A 19,234-nucleotide genomic window follows, 5' to 3' on the forward strand; every position below is an offset into this window, starting at 1 on the left:
CTTTGAATGTGATTTTCCTGCCTCTTGACAGGGGGTTGGACTGGATGGCCCATGAGGGGTCTCTTCTAACTCTATGATTCTATGATGCTATGAATTTAAATAGATATACAGTACAGCTCAGTCAGGCCAGGAAATTTCATAGTAATAATTTAGAATGCTGCAAGATGAGTAGTGAATGGATCCAAACTATAACTGATATATAATGGATCCAAACTATAACATGACATTGGTATATATTAAGGATGTACATCTGCAGACAGGTGGGAAGCCTCACCAACAAACCAAAGCCCCCCAGATATTTTTCCAGGTGATCTTTCATCCTAAAAAGCTTCAAATGCAGGAATTTTGTCATTATGACAAAATGTGGCAGGACTGCAAAGCATTTGCTGAAAGTTGACTGAACAAGATCATCAGTTTAATTAGATATGGGTCCATAGGTTGAAAAGCAAAATCACTGCATTCTATAGCATTTTTTGCTGTTTTATGGAGCTGATTTTAAAAAAAAAATAGAGGCGTGGGGTTCAGAGCGGCCTTCAAGAATCATGCCAAAGGGCCACACTTTATTCATGCTGCTAATCAAGATAGATCATTTGACAGTCTATCTCTGTATGTCCAGGTCTTCTGCATGGTACATTAACTGCTAACTCTCCCCTAAACTCAGTGCAGTCTTATATGCATTGTTATGTGCTGAGCTCAGATGCAACATGTTTGCATGTGTTTGCACCTATTAAGTTATGGTGTCTCCATGAATTTCCTAGGATTTTCTTGGGCAATGAATACTCAGAGGTGGTTTTACCAGTTCCTTCCTCCAAAATACAGCTTGCAACACCTGATATTTGTTGATGGCCTCTCATCTAATGACTAACCAGATCTGATCTTGCTTAGCTTCCAAAATTAGACAAGATTTGCTGCCTTCGGTTCATATTTACTATTGGCCAATTTTTATTTCCAGGCCTACTTGCAAGGAAGTGTTGTTTAGGATTACAATGTTTACATGTCTTTTTTCTTTGTTTCTTTCAACCACAGCTAACTTTCTCAATGTAGTCCCCTATAGATTTTGGATTACAATCCTCACAATTTCTAGCCAGGTCTGCCTGTTGTTGTCTAATATCTGGGAAGTCATGAGGTTGGGGACAGCTGTTTCAAAGTGATATAAATCAGCTTCTCATTTAGACGGATTTAAGAGCAAAACAAAAAAATCAATAGAACATTGTTAATCTGGTGTTTAGCTAGCCATGTCTGGACCTTTAGGATAAAAAAGTAAATCAGTTCATTCAGATTGTATTAATTAGAACACAAATAGGATTCTCTACTAAGGTTGATTTTTTTTTTAAAGCACCTGCAAAGAGAAGACCACAAAGAAAACTATACACAGCCTCTTCCAATTACCCATTCTTCAGTCTGGGATTTTCTGGAAATAAATTTATGATTTTTTTTAAATGCTAGGAAACATTTAGAACTCTCCAGTGTGTAGTCTATGCACTTTATCAAATGCACACACCCCTTTAAAAACAGTTCTGATCCATTGAGCTAATGAAAAGTGATGGAGCCCATCCCATGATGCAGGGGGACTTCCTGTCAGCACCTGTCATGACTGGTTAAAGAAACGTCAAAAACAGTCCAAAAGAAAAAAGGCAGGGGAGAATACAGTCTGAGATCATCTCAGGAGCTTAGGATCCAGGATATTCCATTACAAAAAAAAAACATCTGGGATCGGAGCTGTCACAATCTCCTGCATTGAATTAAATTGATGGTGTATGCAAATGGGCTGTCCTGTGGACACTCACCCAACAGTGAATCCCCAGTCAGGGGCGGTACAACCATTAGGCAAAGTAAGCGGTTTCTGAAGGCGTCATCCTCTAGGGGGTGCCTAGGAGGCACCATTGAGGCACCTCCGCCCAGGCATAGCCTTCCTGCCTCTGCCCTCGAGGCCAGGTCTCCAGGCTGCCTGGCCATGTTCCAGAAGCTTTCTCTCCTGACGGTAAACCCACATCTATGGCAGGCATCCTCAGAGGTTGGGAGGTCTGTTGGAAGCTAGGTAAGTGGGGTTTATATATCTGTGGAAAGTCCAGGGTGGGAGAAAGAGCTCTTGTCTGTTTGAGGCTAGTGTGAATTTTGCAAGTGGCCAGCTTGATTAGCATTTAATGGCCTTGCAGGTTCAAAGCCTGGCTGCTTCTTCCCTGGGGGCATCCTTGGTTGGGAGATGTTAGCTGGCCCTGATTGTTTCCTGTCTAGATTTCCCCTGTTTTCAGAGTGTTGTTCTTTCTTTACTGTCCTGATTTTAGAGGTTTTTTTAATACTGGGGGCCAGATTCCCTTTCGGTGGCCTTTTAATTCCTATGGATTCCTAAGGACCCTCAGGACTCTTCCACACAGCGATATAACCCAGAATATCAAAGCAGAATAACCCACAATATCTGCTTTGACAGACCCCTAAACCTCATCCAGCCCAAACCATTTCTGCAATAGAGGACACAATCCAAGCATACCCAACAGATGGCCATCCAGCCTGTAAATAATAACAATAACAATAACAATAATAATAACATCATGGAATCCTAAGGTTAGGAGAGACCCCCTAAGGATCATCCAGTTCAACTTCCTTCTACCAATCCAAACACTCCTAACACATGGCCATCCAACCTCTACATAATAACAATAATAATCATAATACAACCATACAATCCAAGAGTTTGGAGAGACCCCAAAGGGCCATCCAGTCCAACCCTTCTACCATGCAGGACATAATCCAAGCATTCTTGACAGATGGCCATCCACCCTCTACATACACCACAGCAACGCATGGCCAGGCACAGCTAGTTTGTTGTAAAACATGACGTTTTGGTGCTTAATTTGTAAAATCATAATGTAATGGGATGTTCAATAGGCTTTTCCTTAATCCCTCCTTATTATCCACCATTTTTGCTTATCCAACGCCTTTATTTTTCAGTTATTGGTTTGGGGGGGGCACCAAAATTCTGTTCGCTTACACTTGAAAATTACCTAGGGCCGGCCCTGTCCCCAGTACTAATGCAGCTGCCCAGTCCTTGCACAGTATTTAGGACATCGCTAGTTTTCTTTGTCTTTAATGTTAGAGTTCGATCCTTCACAATGTTGAATTTAGATAGAATTTAGACAGAGTCAGGTGTCCTCGCTTATAGGGTAAGGATAAAAACATATAGTAACAGGAACACGAACAAATTCAGACAACCCATGATAAGTTATTAATAACAGAACATATTAATATGCAACACTACAGGGCTAAATCACTATATTCGATTATTCATAACTTATCATGACTTATCATAACTTATCTGCCCCGGTGATGCAGCAGATTAAACTACTGAGCTGCTGAACTTGCTGGCCAAAAGATCAGCACTTCGAATCCAGGGAGTGGGGTGAACTCCGCTGTTAGCCCCAGCTTCTGCCAACCTAGCAGTTTGAAAACATGCCAATGTGAGTAGATCAATAAGTACCGCTCCAGCAGGAAGATAACTGCGTTCCATGCAGTCATGCCAGCCACATGACCTTAGAGGCATCTAAGGACAATGCCGGCTCTTTGGCTTAGAAATGGAGTTGAGCACCAACCCTCCGAGTCGGAAACAACTAGACTTCATGTCAGGGGAAAACCTTTACCTACAGGGCTAAATGAATGTCATGGTTAGATGACACAAGCCTCCCCCTCCCCAATGGGACAAGGACTTATTTAAAGTCCCATTATGGAAGAGCAGTGTTGGAACATGTACGCACAATTGTGTGCATATGTACTGAAAAGTACTGCTTGATGTAGTAGAATTAGCAGGAGTTATGATGGTTACATATTACTTCCAATATCAGAGGCAGTAAACTTCTCAGTACAGTTCATGAGGAACACAAGCAGGAACGTGTTCTTGCATACATAATCTGCTTCTGGGTTTTCTATAAGAAGATGGTTGTCCAGAATACTGGGCTCAAAAAACATTTTGGGCTTATGGAGCATGATTATTTTGTTCTCGAACAAGTTGCACTGGGTGTTGCTAATACTTCAAAGAAACAATATTTATCTTTTTGTGCTTCGTGGTGCTCATTGGTAACTCAGTGTTCCAGACTGGAAGAAGAGTGATATAAAAGATTAGCACATACACTGGCAAGCAAATAATGAAGGCTTTAATATATTATGGTTTTCTATCATGTACAGTGCCAAAGCTCTCAGCAGTACATAAATGTTAAAGATATGATCTGTTTTTAAACAATTTCCCACAAATAAATGTAAAGGGGCATATTCAGCTAGCAAACCTTCGGCATTTCATAAGAACCCACTCCAATGCATATCCATTTTCAGAATGAGGCAGTTGCATTGTAAACTATTATTTTTTCATTGTATCTAATAAATAGCAAGGGGGGATACAAATATAAGAACGGATTTTCAATAAGAGAGGCAAAATGTGTGTGTTGTTATCTATTAGATTGCACAGGAATCCATCTGAAATCTGGTTCAGGGTTCTAAAATTATATCTAAAGCTATTCAATTTGGTTTCAGGAGCCTTTCCCCCCTTTTGTTGCTTCGCCTAAGGACACAAAGGAATAAAATACCTCAAGTTATTATCACTTTATGGGCACTTCCATCTCTGAGTAAGGATTACACAGTATTATGCATTTTTGAGTGGTTTTGACTCAAGTATATTACCAGTCAACAACTCATTTTTTTTATTTTGAAGCAGTGACTCTTCTTTTATTACTACTATTCTAGTGTGTGTGTGCGCACGCGCGCGTGTGTGACAGTCCCCAAATTATTAACAAGATAGGTTCCGTAGGTTTGTTCTTAAGGTGAATTTGTATGTAAGTCTGAACAGGTACTTTTTAAAGTGCAACTCCAGCTATATATATATATATATAGGCTTTGGATAGCATTGGGAAGGGTTAACACTCCTGTGATGTTTGTTTTGCTGTCTGTGCCCTTGTTCAGAAGATTTCATCTCACTTTCTGTCCCTGTGAGAATTAGACTTTGAAAATTTTTGACTTGTTGTGGAAGCAAAGATTGGTGAAAAAGCTTCAGCAGAGACACCTTTTCCCCATGATAATAACTCTTTCAGGAGTGAATTTCCCTTCTGAGTTCTTGTCTCAGTTCTTGTTGTCTCACCCCTGTTCTTTACTATGAGTAGTTTGTAAGTCGGATGTTTGTAACTCAGAGACTACCTATATAGGCAAATGCTGTATGATTTGTTGAATATGTGTGTTTGTTCATTTAATTAGAAAGAGGAATGCATGTCATATATTGGAATGGAAAATGTTACCCAAAAAGACAAGTCCAAAACAAAAAACCCAAAACAAACCTACATTTTGTACTACAACCCACCAGTTAGTATGGACATAGACACTGGCCACGATGGCAGAAGATTTGGGAAGCTGTAATACAAAATAACTTTTTCAAGTTTTGCTACTGAGTGGTAAGTGACTTAGAATCATAGAACCCATGAGATCTCTTCCAACTCTGATTCTATGATTCTAAGTCACTTACCATTCAGTAGCAACACTTGAAAAAGATAAATTTATATTACAGCTCCCCAAATCTTCTGCCATCGTGGCCAGTGTCTATGCCCATACTAACTGGTGGATTGTAGTCCAAAATGTAGGTTTGTTTGGGGGGGGGGGTTCAATTCCTAGCAGTTAGCTTTTTAAAAGGGAAAACAAGTTTTATCTGCTAAGAATTTGTTGAAATTTTAAGTCTTCTTCAGGGCCCTCAATCTATGTCCCATCACAAAAGCATTGTAGAAGAAAGACAGCCTATTTGATGTTTATGCAACATTTTGCAATGTGCTCTGTAGAAGAAATCTGCCAGGTTTCTCCTCTTTTTATATCTTTGTGCATGCTTAGCACATATCTGTCACAGAAGGAATTTACAGATGATTTAACTTTGATCGTGTTGTGTCTTGTGAATTTTTTGTGATGTCCATTTAATGTGCACCAAGTAAAAATGGACACTAAATGTGATACAGGAAGTTGCTTTAAATGGTGTCATTGCATTTGTCCATCACCAAGGACACACTTGATTCCACTTTAACCATGTGGCCTCTTCCAACTCTATTATTCTTTCAACCTCATCAGGTGGTGTGTATTCAGTGTCCTAGGATGTTTTCACCCCATCTAGGAGGTAGAGCCCTACACCAGACATCACATGACATTGTGTGAGTTCTGGCAGAATCTCCACCCCAAGTGGGTTGAAAGCATTGTCAGATGCTTTCCCTCAACACAGGAGGCTTCCCATATTGTATTAGCTCCAATGGAGCCAGCACGGGATGTTGATGGGAGGGCAACACTTTCCCCATATGTCACAGAGATGGAATTGCACACGGGGTAACAGATTTGCCCCGCTGCTCCCTCTTTCCTCCTGGATGCCAGGCAAAGCAGGATGCTTCACCTGGCCTTTATGATGAGGATACTAGATTCTAACTACCATAGTTCCATCTGACTGATAGTGTAGGACAGATGCTTAAAATTCTCTGCCAGAAAGCTCTAGCACCTCATCAAATTACAGCTCCCAAATCCCATTGGACATTGCCATAGCAATTAAAGTGGAATCATAGGGCTGTCATTGTGCAGTTTGAAAGGGCATCGGGTCTTTTCCATCATCTGCCTGATGCTTTCAACTGGTAATGCCAGAGCTTGAATCTAGGACTTTTTATATGGAACACATTTTCCCTCTTACTGAACTATAGGACCCATTTCCTTAGATCCCAACCATCCAAGCAATAGTATCCAGATCTTTGATCTATTGCAACATTGTTCTCCTTATTATAAGTTCCTTTTTCTGATTAAGCATTGCATCACAAGATGTGAGGATATTTTGATCAAAGTGACGTTAACATTAGGCAGATGACGTACGTAGTCAACAAAGTGGAGAAAGAGAGAGTGAAGTGTAATATGGCTTATCCTGGCCACATAGGTTAGCCAAAGCCCAGGTACTATTAGGAGCCTCTCCATCCACCTGATCCTAAAGCCATTGTTTTAATACCAGGAAAACAACAAGAGCAGTCACTCACATCACCACTTTACTGGAACTTTGGTGGTGTTGAATATTTTTCTTTCCCCTCCTTGCTTCCCATCCCTTTCTCCGTGGACTTCATCCCATGCAGACTTGAGACTGTTTTCTCGCTGTTTCTCTATGCTGCTGAAACAGAATCCCATGGAGGCCATCACATGATGCAAGGACATTTCCATTGGTTGCCCATGGCGGCAACACAGGGAAAAGGAGGGAAGACTCTGTTTTCAGGAGCTGGGTTCTACCCGACACCCAAATGCAAAAGCCACAGAAAACATAGGGAAAGGCACAGAAAAGACGTGGGATGCCTGCCATCCCTGAAGATGGAAAGGCACAGTAGGGAACGAAAGAAGACAGTTCCCAACAGTTTTCCCTGTTTTAATGTGATGTCCCATGTATGCTTGGCAAAACTAGTTTATAAGCCTGAGGGAAGGGACTCTTGAATTAAGGATTAGAGCTACTATAGTCTTCAAGACTTCAAGACTGAAGGGAACTACATACACTGAAATGAATATATGCATCCATATATACCAAGTGCTGCCTTGCTGCATAGTTGAAAATGTTTCCTCTTCAGTGTTGAAGACCTACTGCTGCTCTAGTTTGGTCTTATATAAAAAATAGAAGTGGTACCATCGTTTGCAGAAAATGGCAAATTTTTCAGACAGAAAAATTTCTGCAGACAATCCAAGAAGGACTTCTCATCCTTCATTTTAAATGTGCAAATAGGATCATATTATTTACCTCTGAGTGTGTGTTATACAGGCAGACAACTATATTTGTGGAATAAGAAAAGCTCCATTATGCCACTATTGTTTTGGAGACTTGTGACAACTACAGGGTTCCTAAAACTAGGCATGAAGAGTTCCCACCTTCCCACATAGACGGCTAAAGCTGGGATTTGACCCGTTCCTAATCCTCTGATAATGGCACTCATGCAGTGATCTGGAATCATGCATGATTTTCTAATTGAGGTGGGTGGACTGTCTCCAATTTCTTTTTTTATAACAATCAATTTAAGAAATCTCCAACATGCAAAGTAGCTTAGAGTAATCAATTAGAATAGGATGATAATGGAAGTAATTCAGTAAAACATCATTAATGCTGATGTGGCAAACTACCGGCCGCCATCTGTCTAATCCTGGCTGCATAGTCAGAGAATGTTTTTAAACACAATTATTAATAGTGCTCATTAACTTCTCCACAAAATGAACATGCCATGTTTCCAAATATTTATGAGGAGCTGGGTGAGAAATGGATGCTTTTTTCCATTCATCTTTGCTTTCTTTAAGTCAGTGATACATTAATAATACTATATTTGCTGTGGCGTTGCTCAAATTATAGGGCATGTACTCCTCTTTACTTTTTCTGTTAGTTTCCTTAGCTACTATTTTTTTCAAGGCTATGGCAGTGATTGATTTGTTGAAAATAATGATTGCAATCACAAGGTTCCATTTGTGGTAATGTGCATAATAGTTTTCCAGAGCTGGTCCTTCAAGTATTTTGAACTTCAGAAGCATCAACCAGCAATGTAGGACTACAACTAAATCATCCTTCAGTATTGACTGTTCTGGTTAGGACTGATAGAATTTATAATACATATCCCAACCCATGAATGACAAGAAAGGGAAGATGTATCAATAATATATACGTCACATCACACAGTGAAGTCAGTTCACCCATTCTGTTGTCATTAAGCAGGCTGAGACCAATGAAATATTTGCAAGTGTGAATTACTCCCAGGTGTTGACTAATCAAATAATGTGAGGGTTCAGAAGTCCCATACACCTACAAAGGCACATGCATGCAGAGAGAAAGAGAGAAACAGACAGACACATTCGGAAGAAGGGATGAGATGTTCAGGTACTCTACAGGCCCCAGGGAGCAGAGATCAGAAGATCACCATGAGAAACAGAAAGGTTGAGAGTTTGGCTCATTCACTTTTGAAGAACTGAGCAGTATCTTCCTGTGGCATCAAAGTGTTAAAGGAAATATAAATATTGCAAAGAACTGTTCAAAGAACATTGTCACATACGTAGAGGTGCCAGTGCTTGATCTCACTGAAAGCATAACTATGTGAAAATTGTCACCATTGTGTTCAACAGTGTTTTGTCTGATTGCAAATGGATGGTGTACTTTATTTATGAAAATATTTACAGCTCATGAATAAGTTCATGAAAGGGGGAAAATAATGAACATGGTATTTGCCAGCTCCCCATCACGACCCCACATTGAATGGATCAGGCTATATCTGCTTCTGGCCGTAGTGTACACCAACATCACTGCTTCACACACATATAATTAGTATGTATTTGGTTTGTGTCTCTGGGTATCAACTTTTCTTGATTTTTGTTTATCGTCAGTACATCTGCTCTGCAAACCAAATTCCTCTGGTTTATAAATCCCCTTTTCCAGGGAAGCACAAAACATAGTTTTCTGTTTCCAGTTCTAGCCTTTGGGCCCTTCCAGACCCATTCTTAATGACAGCCAGGGTTTGGCATTATTGGTCCACCATAATTAAGTCTCAAATTTGCAAGCGTCAAAGACAAGAAAAGAAATGAAGTGGGACTCATGAGGTAGATATGGAAGAAGATAAATGGAGTAAGGCCAAAGTGTATAGCGAAGGACACCAAGGGATGAATTAAACCAATGCAGGTACTGTAACTTTCTGTAGTCAGGATGAGTGTAAATTTTATGCCCAGTAAATATTTCATCTACTTTACACTAAAGAAGAATCCTGAAGAAAAGCTCACATTTCACATTTGTGTCATTTTTTTTCTTGTTACAGAAAAAGTAAGCATTTTGTCGACCTTCATAGCACCCTTCAAGTATTTAAGTCCCGGGGCAGCAAATATGGAAGATGAAGACAATTTAAGTAAGTAGTTTCTCTTCTTCATATGGAGATCAATAGCACATATATGAATTGTCATAAAGTACAACTATATGGCTAACACTGACCAAGATAAATCTCATTATTTGCCTTGTACAGAGTACATGATTACAACCCCCAGAATCCTCCTGTCCACAAACGCCTTGGTCATACTGTTTCAGGTATTCCAGGGACTGGAATCCCAAAAGATAGCTTTTCCTGAGGTTTCAGAGCCAAACCAAAAATCACATTTTTGTCCAGCAGAAAGCTAGGATGAAGAATTTCACATTGTTATGCAAATGCTTGTGTTCACATAGATGGCACATTTATTCCCAGCATAGTGGGATATTTACAGATGGGCTCACTCAGTCTTATGCATCTACTCTGGGCAGTTAATGTGCAAGCTTGCATTGCATCCACTAGAAGGATGCACAAGTTGGAGGGAAAGGATGCACATCGCATCCATACCCATTCTCCCTTACAAGTTAATTGCATAATTGTGTATTCTGCAAATGTTTTGGGGGCCACAAAGCTGATATGAACTGCATGAGATGAAAGAAAAATAGAATAATTAAGAGAAAGTGGCACCAGGTGGTGAGCATGTGGTGTATTATCATACTTGTCAGCCCAAACATTAATTTTTTAGCATCATCTTATCTACATGTTGTATCCTGTTGTTGAATTTTGAAAAATAGGAAGGATGTGCCTCTGTTTATTTTAGCATCAGCTACCAGATGGTTCCCTTTCTAGGTGGAAAGAAGAAATGGTGTCTCCTTAGAAATCGTGGGTGGGAAAGTAAATTTGTCTCTCTGATGTCAGCAATCCAAGTTGATATTCTGCCATTCCTACACACTTAACAATTGCTGTCTTTCTGTGACTGTGGCATGAATCCTATCCCATTAAAAATGACTCAACTGCTGAATGGAGAGTCTATGCTAGTTTATAATCTGTTGATTCAATGGGTCTACTCTGTGTGCCTAAGGCTATTTCCTGGCCAGTACTTCTTTTGAGCATGCTGGGATGACATGATGTGTAATTCTGATTTTTTCCAGACAGGCCCTATATCCTAGGATCTGATCCAAGGTTTTTTGTTTATCCCAGATTTTCTGGCAATGCGCAGACTCATATAATCTAGTTTAAAGCAGAAAACCTGAGATCAAATCCTGGGATATAGGACCTGTCTGGAAAGGCCCTCAGATATTCTTCCCTCTCCATTCTACATCTCAGCTTTCTCTTGCTTCGCACTCATTTGTCCCAGTATCTTTGGTTTCAGAGAAGCACAGATGGGAAAGTACCAATGATTTCTACTACCACCCTTTCCCCACCTAGACATTCAAAAGCCTTTTTGCCATTCAGAAAAGACCATGGTTCCTTTTTTGATGAAATTTAAGGTGCAATATTAGCTCTTACAAAAAAAAAATCCATCCCCTTTTCTGAATAGTTATGAAAAGTGGGAATGTAGTCTGTCTAGGGTGCTACTTCTGGCCTTTATGAATGCCTGGACCAGAAAGAGCGGTGACTCTTTGGTGCTTCTCTTCAGAGTAGCACTTAAAGAGTAGAGAAAGTTGGTGCTCTTTTAAGGTTCTTCTGTGATGGACTACACCAGGGGTCCTCAAACTTTTTAAGTGGAGGGCCGGTTCATGGTCCCTCAGATTGTTGAGGGGCCGAATTATCATTTGAAAAAAAAATGAACAAATTCCTATGCACACTGCACATGTCTTATTTGTAGTACAAAAAACCCCAACAATTATTTGTTTGCTTACTACATTTATACCCCACCCTCTCTCACCCCGAAGGGGACTCAGAGCGGCTTACAAGTTGTATGTACATACAATATATTATATTATTAGCATAGCACAATATTAGCATTATATATTACTATATTGTACTATATTATACTGTAATATTATTGGTAATATTACATTTAATATGTAATATATAATTAATATTATTATATTATACAATATTATTATATTGTCTTATTATTATTATCAGCCACCCTGAAGTCCCCTATTGGGTGAGAAGGCCGGGGGTAGAAATACTGTAATAAATATTATATTGTATTACATTATAATATTACAGTAGAGTCTCACTTATCCAAGATAAACGGGCCGGCAGAACCTTGGAGAAGTGAATATCTTGGATAATAAGGAGGGATTAAGAAAAAGGCTTATTAAACATAAAATTACATTATGATTTTACAAATTAAGCACCAAAACATCATGTTTTACAAGAAATTGACAGAAAAAGTAGTTCAATACACAGTAATGTTATGTAGTAATTACTGTATTTACAAATTTAGCACCAAAACATTGCAACATTTACTACAAAAACAATGACTACTAAAAGGCAGACTGCCTTGGATAATATAGAACCTTGGATAAGTGAGCTTGGATAAGTGAGACTCTACTGTATTATCAATATTATATGTATACACAATATATTATATTATTACCATAGCACAATATTATTTATTTATTTATTTATTACAATATTTATATCCCGCCCTTCTCACCCAACAGGGGACTCAGGGCGGCTTACAATAAAACAGACATATAAAAACAGTACAATACACTATAAATCAGTTAAAAAATTAACTTACATATAACATTCATAAAATGCATTTATAAAATATAGATAGGCGTGTACAAGTTTAAAAGACTGGGTCTGTCAATTGAGTTCCAGTATATTAGTAAATGAAAGAATAATACAATATTTAAAAATGAAAAGAATTTTAACCAACATACTGTAAACCTATCAGGATTTCAATGGGAAGTGTGGGCCTGCTTCTGGCCAATGAGATAGTCAAGTTAAGTAGGACTGTTGTTGTTGTTGTGTGCCTTCAAATCATTTCAGACTTTGGGCGAGCCTAAGTCTAAAACTGAGGGCGGGGGCCAGGTAAATGGCCTTGGAGGGCCGCATCTGGCCCCCGGGCCTTAGTTTGGGGACCCCTGGACTACACTCTCACCTTTTGCCACTCTACTCAGAGAAGAGGGTGGTTCCTTTTTTTTGATAAGAATTAAGATAGTGTACTTATATTATATTGACCAGGTTATAAGTCAACCTAGTTTGGGGGGCAGATTTTTGACACAAAATTATGTTTTGATTTGTCCACCCATCAATGAAATAACGAGACCAGACAATTCTGTTGGGATAAATATGGGCAGCTTTTATTAAATTGTTACCTTTTTAACTTTCTTCATGAGCAGCAACCAGGTAAAAGTGGAGGTATGAACTTGGTGTTGTATAAGATGAGGCAGTGGCCATTCCAGACCCACTCCTCAGCTGACTTAGGCAAGACACCTCAGTTCCCCACATAACTCTTGAGTCATGACCAGGGAAGCTGCATAGAGTATTCAAACCCCAAGGTGAGAGACTTCAGGAATTACAATTCCCCTGCAGCTCCAAGGCCATTTCTGTTCACTCCCACCTCAGTTGAGCAAACCCACTGGTGGGGGTTCCCGTTCCTGGCCTTCACCAAAATGGGTGCCTTAAGTGCACACCAAGATATACATTGTAATCTTGTATTCCGCATGACAGCCTATTTAATGGCTCCACCTAATACCAATTATCCATTAACCTCAACAGTGTAGGGTAGGTGAAAAAACCTGTTAAAGGGGGAGAAATTCCTACTTGGCTCCAAAGCAACCCCTTGGTAAACTGCTGTAGTGTGAGACGGTGGGCCAACATTCACTGCTCCAATGCTGGACCTTAGAGGGGTGGGTGTCTTAAATGTTATGCTCCACCCCCATAATTTAGCCTCTATTCATTGGGGTGGGCAAATAGCCCTCCCCATCCAGGCATGGCAGGAAGAGGAAGCCCAAATACAGTAAGTGATTCCCCAGCAAAAGATATAACCACTTCTCATAAAAGAAAAGGGAGAGAGAAAAACTGGCCAGCTTTGCTGTTGTCATTGCCATTGGGTGGAAGCCCAGTCCTGTCAACAAGCATGAGCTTCCCAGATTGCTTTTCCATTGGAATTCACTGTTTCCAAGTATGTCAGAAAGTGATGGAGGTGCAACCTTTCCTGCCATCTGTACTCAATGCAGCGCAGATGGACAGCAGCACATAGCATGTTCTGTGTGAGAAGGGCAAAGAAAAAGGTGTCAGGATATCAGTGGCAAGGAATGAAGGGTCTCCATTTGCTGTGCTGAATATACATGTGTCAGTCTTACCAAGCCTGCCTGCATTATGTTTTCAGTCCAAATGATTAAAAAAAGTTTTGAATGTTGATGTTATTGATATACCCTAAAGTCAACTCCAACTTCAGTTTTTTCACTCTCATCCATTACTGACATCAGGCACCACTTTAGGACCAAAACTCCTTATCTTACAATGGAAAGGAATAACAGAACTAGGTGTCATCCACATACTGATGGAACCAAACGCCTGAACTCCAAACAACGTATCTCATTAGTTTCAAGTATATACTAAATAGCATGGGGGACAGAACCAAGCCTTAAGGCCAACAGCCAAAAAAGTCAAGTAGGAGTTCTAGGTTGACCCCTCCAGAAAGGAACAAAGCCACTGTAAAGTAGTGCCTTTGATTTCATCCCAACCAGGCAACACAGTAGGATACCATGATCAAAGGTATTGAAAGTCATCAAAAAGTCCAGCAGAACCAATGAACACATACTCCCCTTACCTTCCTCCCAGCAAAGATCATTGGCCTGGACAACTAAAGTAAACCAAATTGAAATGGAGACAAATAACCAGACTCACCTAGAAGCCCTGGGAGCTCAGATGCCACCACATCCTCCTGGACCTTGCTGAAACACGAAATATTAGAGACTGGTCAATAATTTTCCAAAATGGTCAGATCCAAGCAGGGCTTTTCAGTATTGTTTTTATGATGTCTCCTTCAGGCACGCTTGAACTCTGCCTTGTTGTAGTGAGTCATTAACCACTCATTTTACTCGCTCAGCCAATCCCACTCTAGCTTTTTAATAAGACAAGAAAAGCAAGGACACATGTGGTGTCTCCATCCCACCAGAAATCATGCTACATTCTCAGATTGTACAAATCAAAAGTATCAGTTTTCAACGGACAAGCAGTTACATCCACTGGCTCTGTATCAATATAGCATATAGTATTCAAGTCAGATCTGAGTGATTTTATCTGCAAAGTGCTGAGCAAGTTGTTCATAATGGGCTGTTGGATCCTCTGGATTTTCTTCTATTTGACCTATGTATAAAAGGTCCCTGATGACTCAAAACAGCTTGGCCAGCAAGCTCTTTACATTTTCTCGACTTTCATTGCATCCTTCAAGTATTTCAGTCCCAGGGCAACAAATATGGAAAATGAAGAGAAATTAAGAAAGCTATTTCTCTTCTTCATATGGAAATCAGTAGCAGAGCAAATATGAAATACTGGTATCATACAGTATGGATACAACTCACTTGATTCCTTAGCTTTGAAACACAATAGTTAAAGTGGTGTCAAAATGCATTAATTCTCAATGGTGGTCTATCCATGATAATAGAATTATAGATAGTTCCTCCACTGCCAAATCACATTCACTCCACCCACTATAGAAAACATAGTCAAGAGTATGAACAAAGCAGATAACACTTGAGACATAGCCATGGTTGTCATGGTAGACATGAGGTGCTCTTAACATGCCAATCTCAGGATGAATGTTGAAATCCCCCAGCACTTTAAGATGAGAAGATGCCAGTAGCAACCCTAAGATTATCCAGCTTTCTCAGGAAGGAATGTTGAGCAGCTTGGTGGATGATATTTATTTATTTATTTGCAGTATTTATATGATACACTGACAGAATCCCTAATGTCACCCAATCTCCCACTTCAGGTAAATACATTCAAACTCAGAACATTGTTAACACGGATTCTAGAACCCTGTCAAGGATTCTAGTTTCATGACATCAGTCTAGTGACAGGAGCCCACCAGCTGAAGATAACATTTAATTCATGCAATTGTGGACTCCAGTTCACAATGTTTATAGTACAAATAGGGATGCAATCCTATAATAGCCATGGCACACTTATTTCTGATCAGACATGTGTATGTTTGTGTGGAAGCATTTATCTTTCATCATTTATTTTGAGACAACAGAAGACCTTCTTCATAGTTAAGAGAGTCACTGACTGAAATGTGTTATTTATAGAAACTTATTAATAAGCGATTGAAAGCCATTGGTTTTCTTTCCATTATACGAAGTTCAAGCTGCCTAGCAGCATAATAACCTTCAAGAGGAACAATATTATTGCTTCAAATGTAGCGTGGAGTATCGGATGGCTAGTTCTTCTGGACCCGTATGACCCAGAGACAAAGGCACTGTCATTATTAGTGATGCATTATAGTTTTCAATAGCTTCTCATGATGCAAGTGCTCCAGGCTAATACTACCATGCATAATAAGAAAGGAAAGGGATGAGAGATGTCTAAGAAGAAAAGGGAAAAAGAAATCTGAAGGAGGGATCTTGGAGAAATATTCACACATTTCAAAACAAATACATTTCATTATATTTTGGTACTCTCTATCCATTACCTGAAGCTGTGGCCTCCTCTGTTTAGCAGTAGGATGTCTCTGCCCAATTGTCACTCTTCTGAATTAGTTTTCTATTTGTAAGGAAGGTGTTTATACTACCCAAGGCAGTTGTGTTATGAACATTATCATAATAAAGAACTAAATTGAAATGCTTGGTCCAAGCAAAATAGTGAATGAATGAGATTTGCATGAGTTCTAACATACGATTTTAAAGTTGGTTCAATGGGTTTCTTCTTGTTGTTGGGATTGGCAACTGTAAACCTTCATTACTTTTATTAGTAGTAGTATGCAATAAACATACTTGGTAGTATTGCATTTATTTTTTAATTAAAACTCCTATAAGCTTCCCCACAGTCAATATGGCTGGGGATTCTGGGAGATGTTGTCCAAATTTGACTTTTTCAAACTAGGTTCCCTTCTCTGCCAGCTGGCTCTATGGAGCTATTTGATTATAGAAGCAGTGCTAGGCAGCCTAGCCACCCTTCCGTGATTTTAATACCCAGTCTTTAGTTTTCTCTGACAAATAGTACTGGTGCCTCACCAAGCTATAGTTCCCAAGATTTCATAGAATTGAGTCAAAGAAGTTAAAGTGATGTCAAACTGCATTAATTCTACAGTGTAGATTCAACCTTTGTACCTGTCTACAGATGTGACATTCTGGCTCTGTTTGTTGGACTCAATCCCTTCTCTCACTGGTCATGCCCCTTTCCTTGTATGTTTTAGATGGTAACCCTGAAAGGAAAGACCTGTCAAATTAATAATTGCAAACACTCTTGAATAGGGCCATGTACCCCAAATGCTATTATACAAATAAATCATAATAGTAATAATAACCAAGCCTTCCAGAATTAGAGCAGGACTCATCTGAAGATCCTATCTGGAGGTAGATTCATACACACAAATGTCATCCCTGAAAGACAGGTGTCTGCCAGTGTTAAATAGTAATAGTTAACTCCAACTTTTTGAGCTGATCATATACGATCTTGTGTAACTAGAAACTGATGTGTGCAAGGTGGTCATCATTCTAAGAAATGCAGCAGATTGGTTTGTGTATTCCTTTGTACATGTCCAATTCACCTTCTCTGTTGATTTTAATGGGGCAATCTTTGAAATTGTCCATTGATGTACATGGCAGGTAAAGTCAAAATGCAATCTTGATGGCAACAAAAAATCCAGTTGGGCCCAATGAAAACTGATAAAGGAACAATTTTATAGTCCGCCCACCTGCCACTCAAAACAGAAAACTGTATCACCATCTTTAATATTTTAAACATTTATTCTTCTTATTTCCTATCTATTTTCTCCCCATATTTTCATCCTCCCTGTGAGGCAATTTAACGAAAGCCACAAAAACTACCACAAACACAGGAGAAAATAAAATTTGCTTGTGTTCATGAAAAGCAGGATACTTTATCATGTTAATTTATGGCACTTCTGCAACATATTTTTTAAAAGAAAGTGATACTCCTAGAAGAAAAAAGGTACCATAAGAGGGGCGAACCAAGGACTACACAACCTTCTTTGTGTATGTTGACCACCTCTGCTCCAACTAATAGCCTGCTCTGGCCCACTGAAGATACATCCCTTTAAGACAAAACTTTCCATTTCCAGTTTTAATTGAAATTGGTTTAAAAATAACTCTTTTGCTTTAACCCTGGCTCTTAATTATTTGGTAGCACCTATTAATAGTTAGGCAAATGGTGTTAATTATTTAAGCGAAATGATTACTCATCTAAGCATTGCCATGTTATTACACAAAGATACAGACTATGGTAGAAAACTGTGCCTGCTTCCCATGTCACAGCTACATTGCATGGTTCTTGTCTGCCAGAATACCTGGCTGGAATAAAATGTACCCAAAATGAGGTAGAAGCAACTGCTGAGCTCAAAGGTTATGTTTCAATCAACCCACAGCATGAAGCTCATTCAAAAAGCTTGGTTAAAATACAGTAAACAGCAAAATCAGACAAATCTTCCCATAACTTGATAAAAAGTATGTAACCTAACATTATCTTCTATATAAACTGAGGCAAGGCCAGAGAGCACCTTGCAAATTTCAGAGAGAATTATTTACTTTAGGTTATCGGAGCTGGTTACTTTGTGTGTCGATGAAGCAATGCAGAGACGTAAAGCTGAATTTTCTGTGTTCACAAAGCCGTGCAAGCAGAGTTATGAAAGTAAGGGGTGGGTGGGAATAGAGATTGGAAAAGGCAATATGAATTATAAATACAAATAACCCCCTGTGTTTTCTTATTCAGTGGTGCAGAATCAATACAAATTCTTTCCAAACCTGAATAGTGTGTGAAACAAGAGCTATCTTTCTCTCCATGCTGCCCGACTTCAATATCATTATGTATGATAATTGGGTCTGTGAAAACCTATTAGATGAAGAGAGGGTAGGGGTGAGCATTTCAGGACCGGCCTCATTTTCTTGTAGACAAATCCCTCTGGGAACACAGGTTGTGTTTGTTTTTTGTGGGGTTTTTTTCTTTGTAAGTCTGTATAGAATGGAATAGATTGTCAATACTGCAAAGCTGTGACATGTTCAATAGATTTTTTTTCAAGGGTATCAGTGTATTAAAAGACATTTCCTATAATGATAAAGATAATTAGCAAGATTAAGAACAGGAGATTCAAAGGCAGTACGTTCAGAGTAAGTGTGGTGAGATGGACAGTGTGTTAGCCTTCATTCATCATAATTTTAAATGACTGGTGTGTCATATTTAAAAAGTGTATGCAAGAATATAGAAAAGGTCCTTAAATGAAAACCAAGATCAACCTAGTCTAGACTAGTAGTCAGATACCTATAGGAAATTCACAATGGGTCCTCTCACACTCT

General features: G+C 39.3%; 1 protein-coding gene and 1 long non-coding RNA gene across 3 annotated transcripts in view; one reads left to right on the forward strand and one right to left on the reverse strand.

The window, feature by feature from the left end:
- The window catches only part of LOC103279085 (uncharacterized), a 42,525-nt gene extending 27,757 nt beyond the window's left edge, over positions 1-14,768 (reverse strand). The window contains exon 1 of the long non-coding RNA XR_506542.3: positions 14,607-14,768. This is a non-coding gene — a long non-coding RNA (uncharacterized LOC103279085). The remainder of the gene's footprint in view (positions 1-14,606) is intronic.
- adarb2 (adenosine deaminase RNA specific B2 (inactive)) overlaps positions 1-19,234 on the forward strand; it is a 396,595-nt gene that overhangs the window by 237,087 nt on the left and 140,274 nt on the right. For both annotated transcript variants that reach the window (XM_062984187.1, XM_008112320.3), the window contains one exon: positions 9,804-9,890. In XM_062984187.1, the coding sequence (XP_062840257.1) occupies positions 9,804-9,890 (87 nt within the window). The remainder of the gene's footprint in view (positions 1-9,803; positions 9,891-19,234) is intronic.

Source organism: Anolis carolinensis, chromosome 6 (assembly GCF_035594765.1).
Source record: "Anolis carolinensis isolate JA03-04 chromosome 6, rAnoCar3.1.pri, whole genome shotgun sequence".
Taxonomy (NCBI): domain Eukaryota; kingdom Metazoa; phylum Chordata; class Lepidosauria; order Squamata; family Dactyloidae; genus Anolis; species Anolis carolinensis.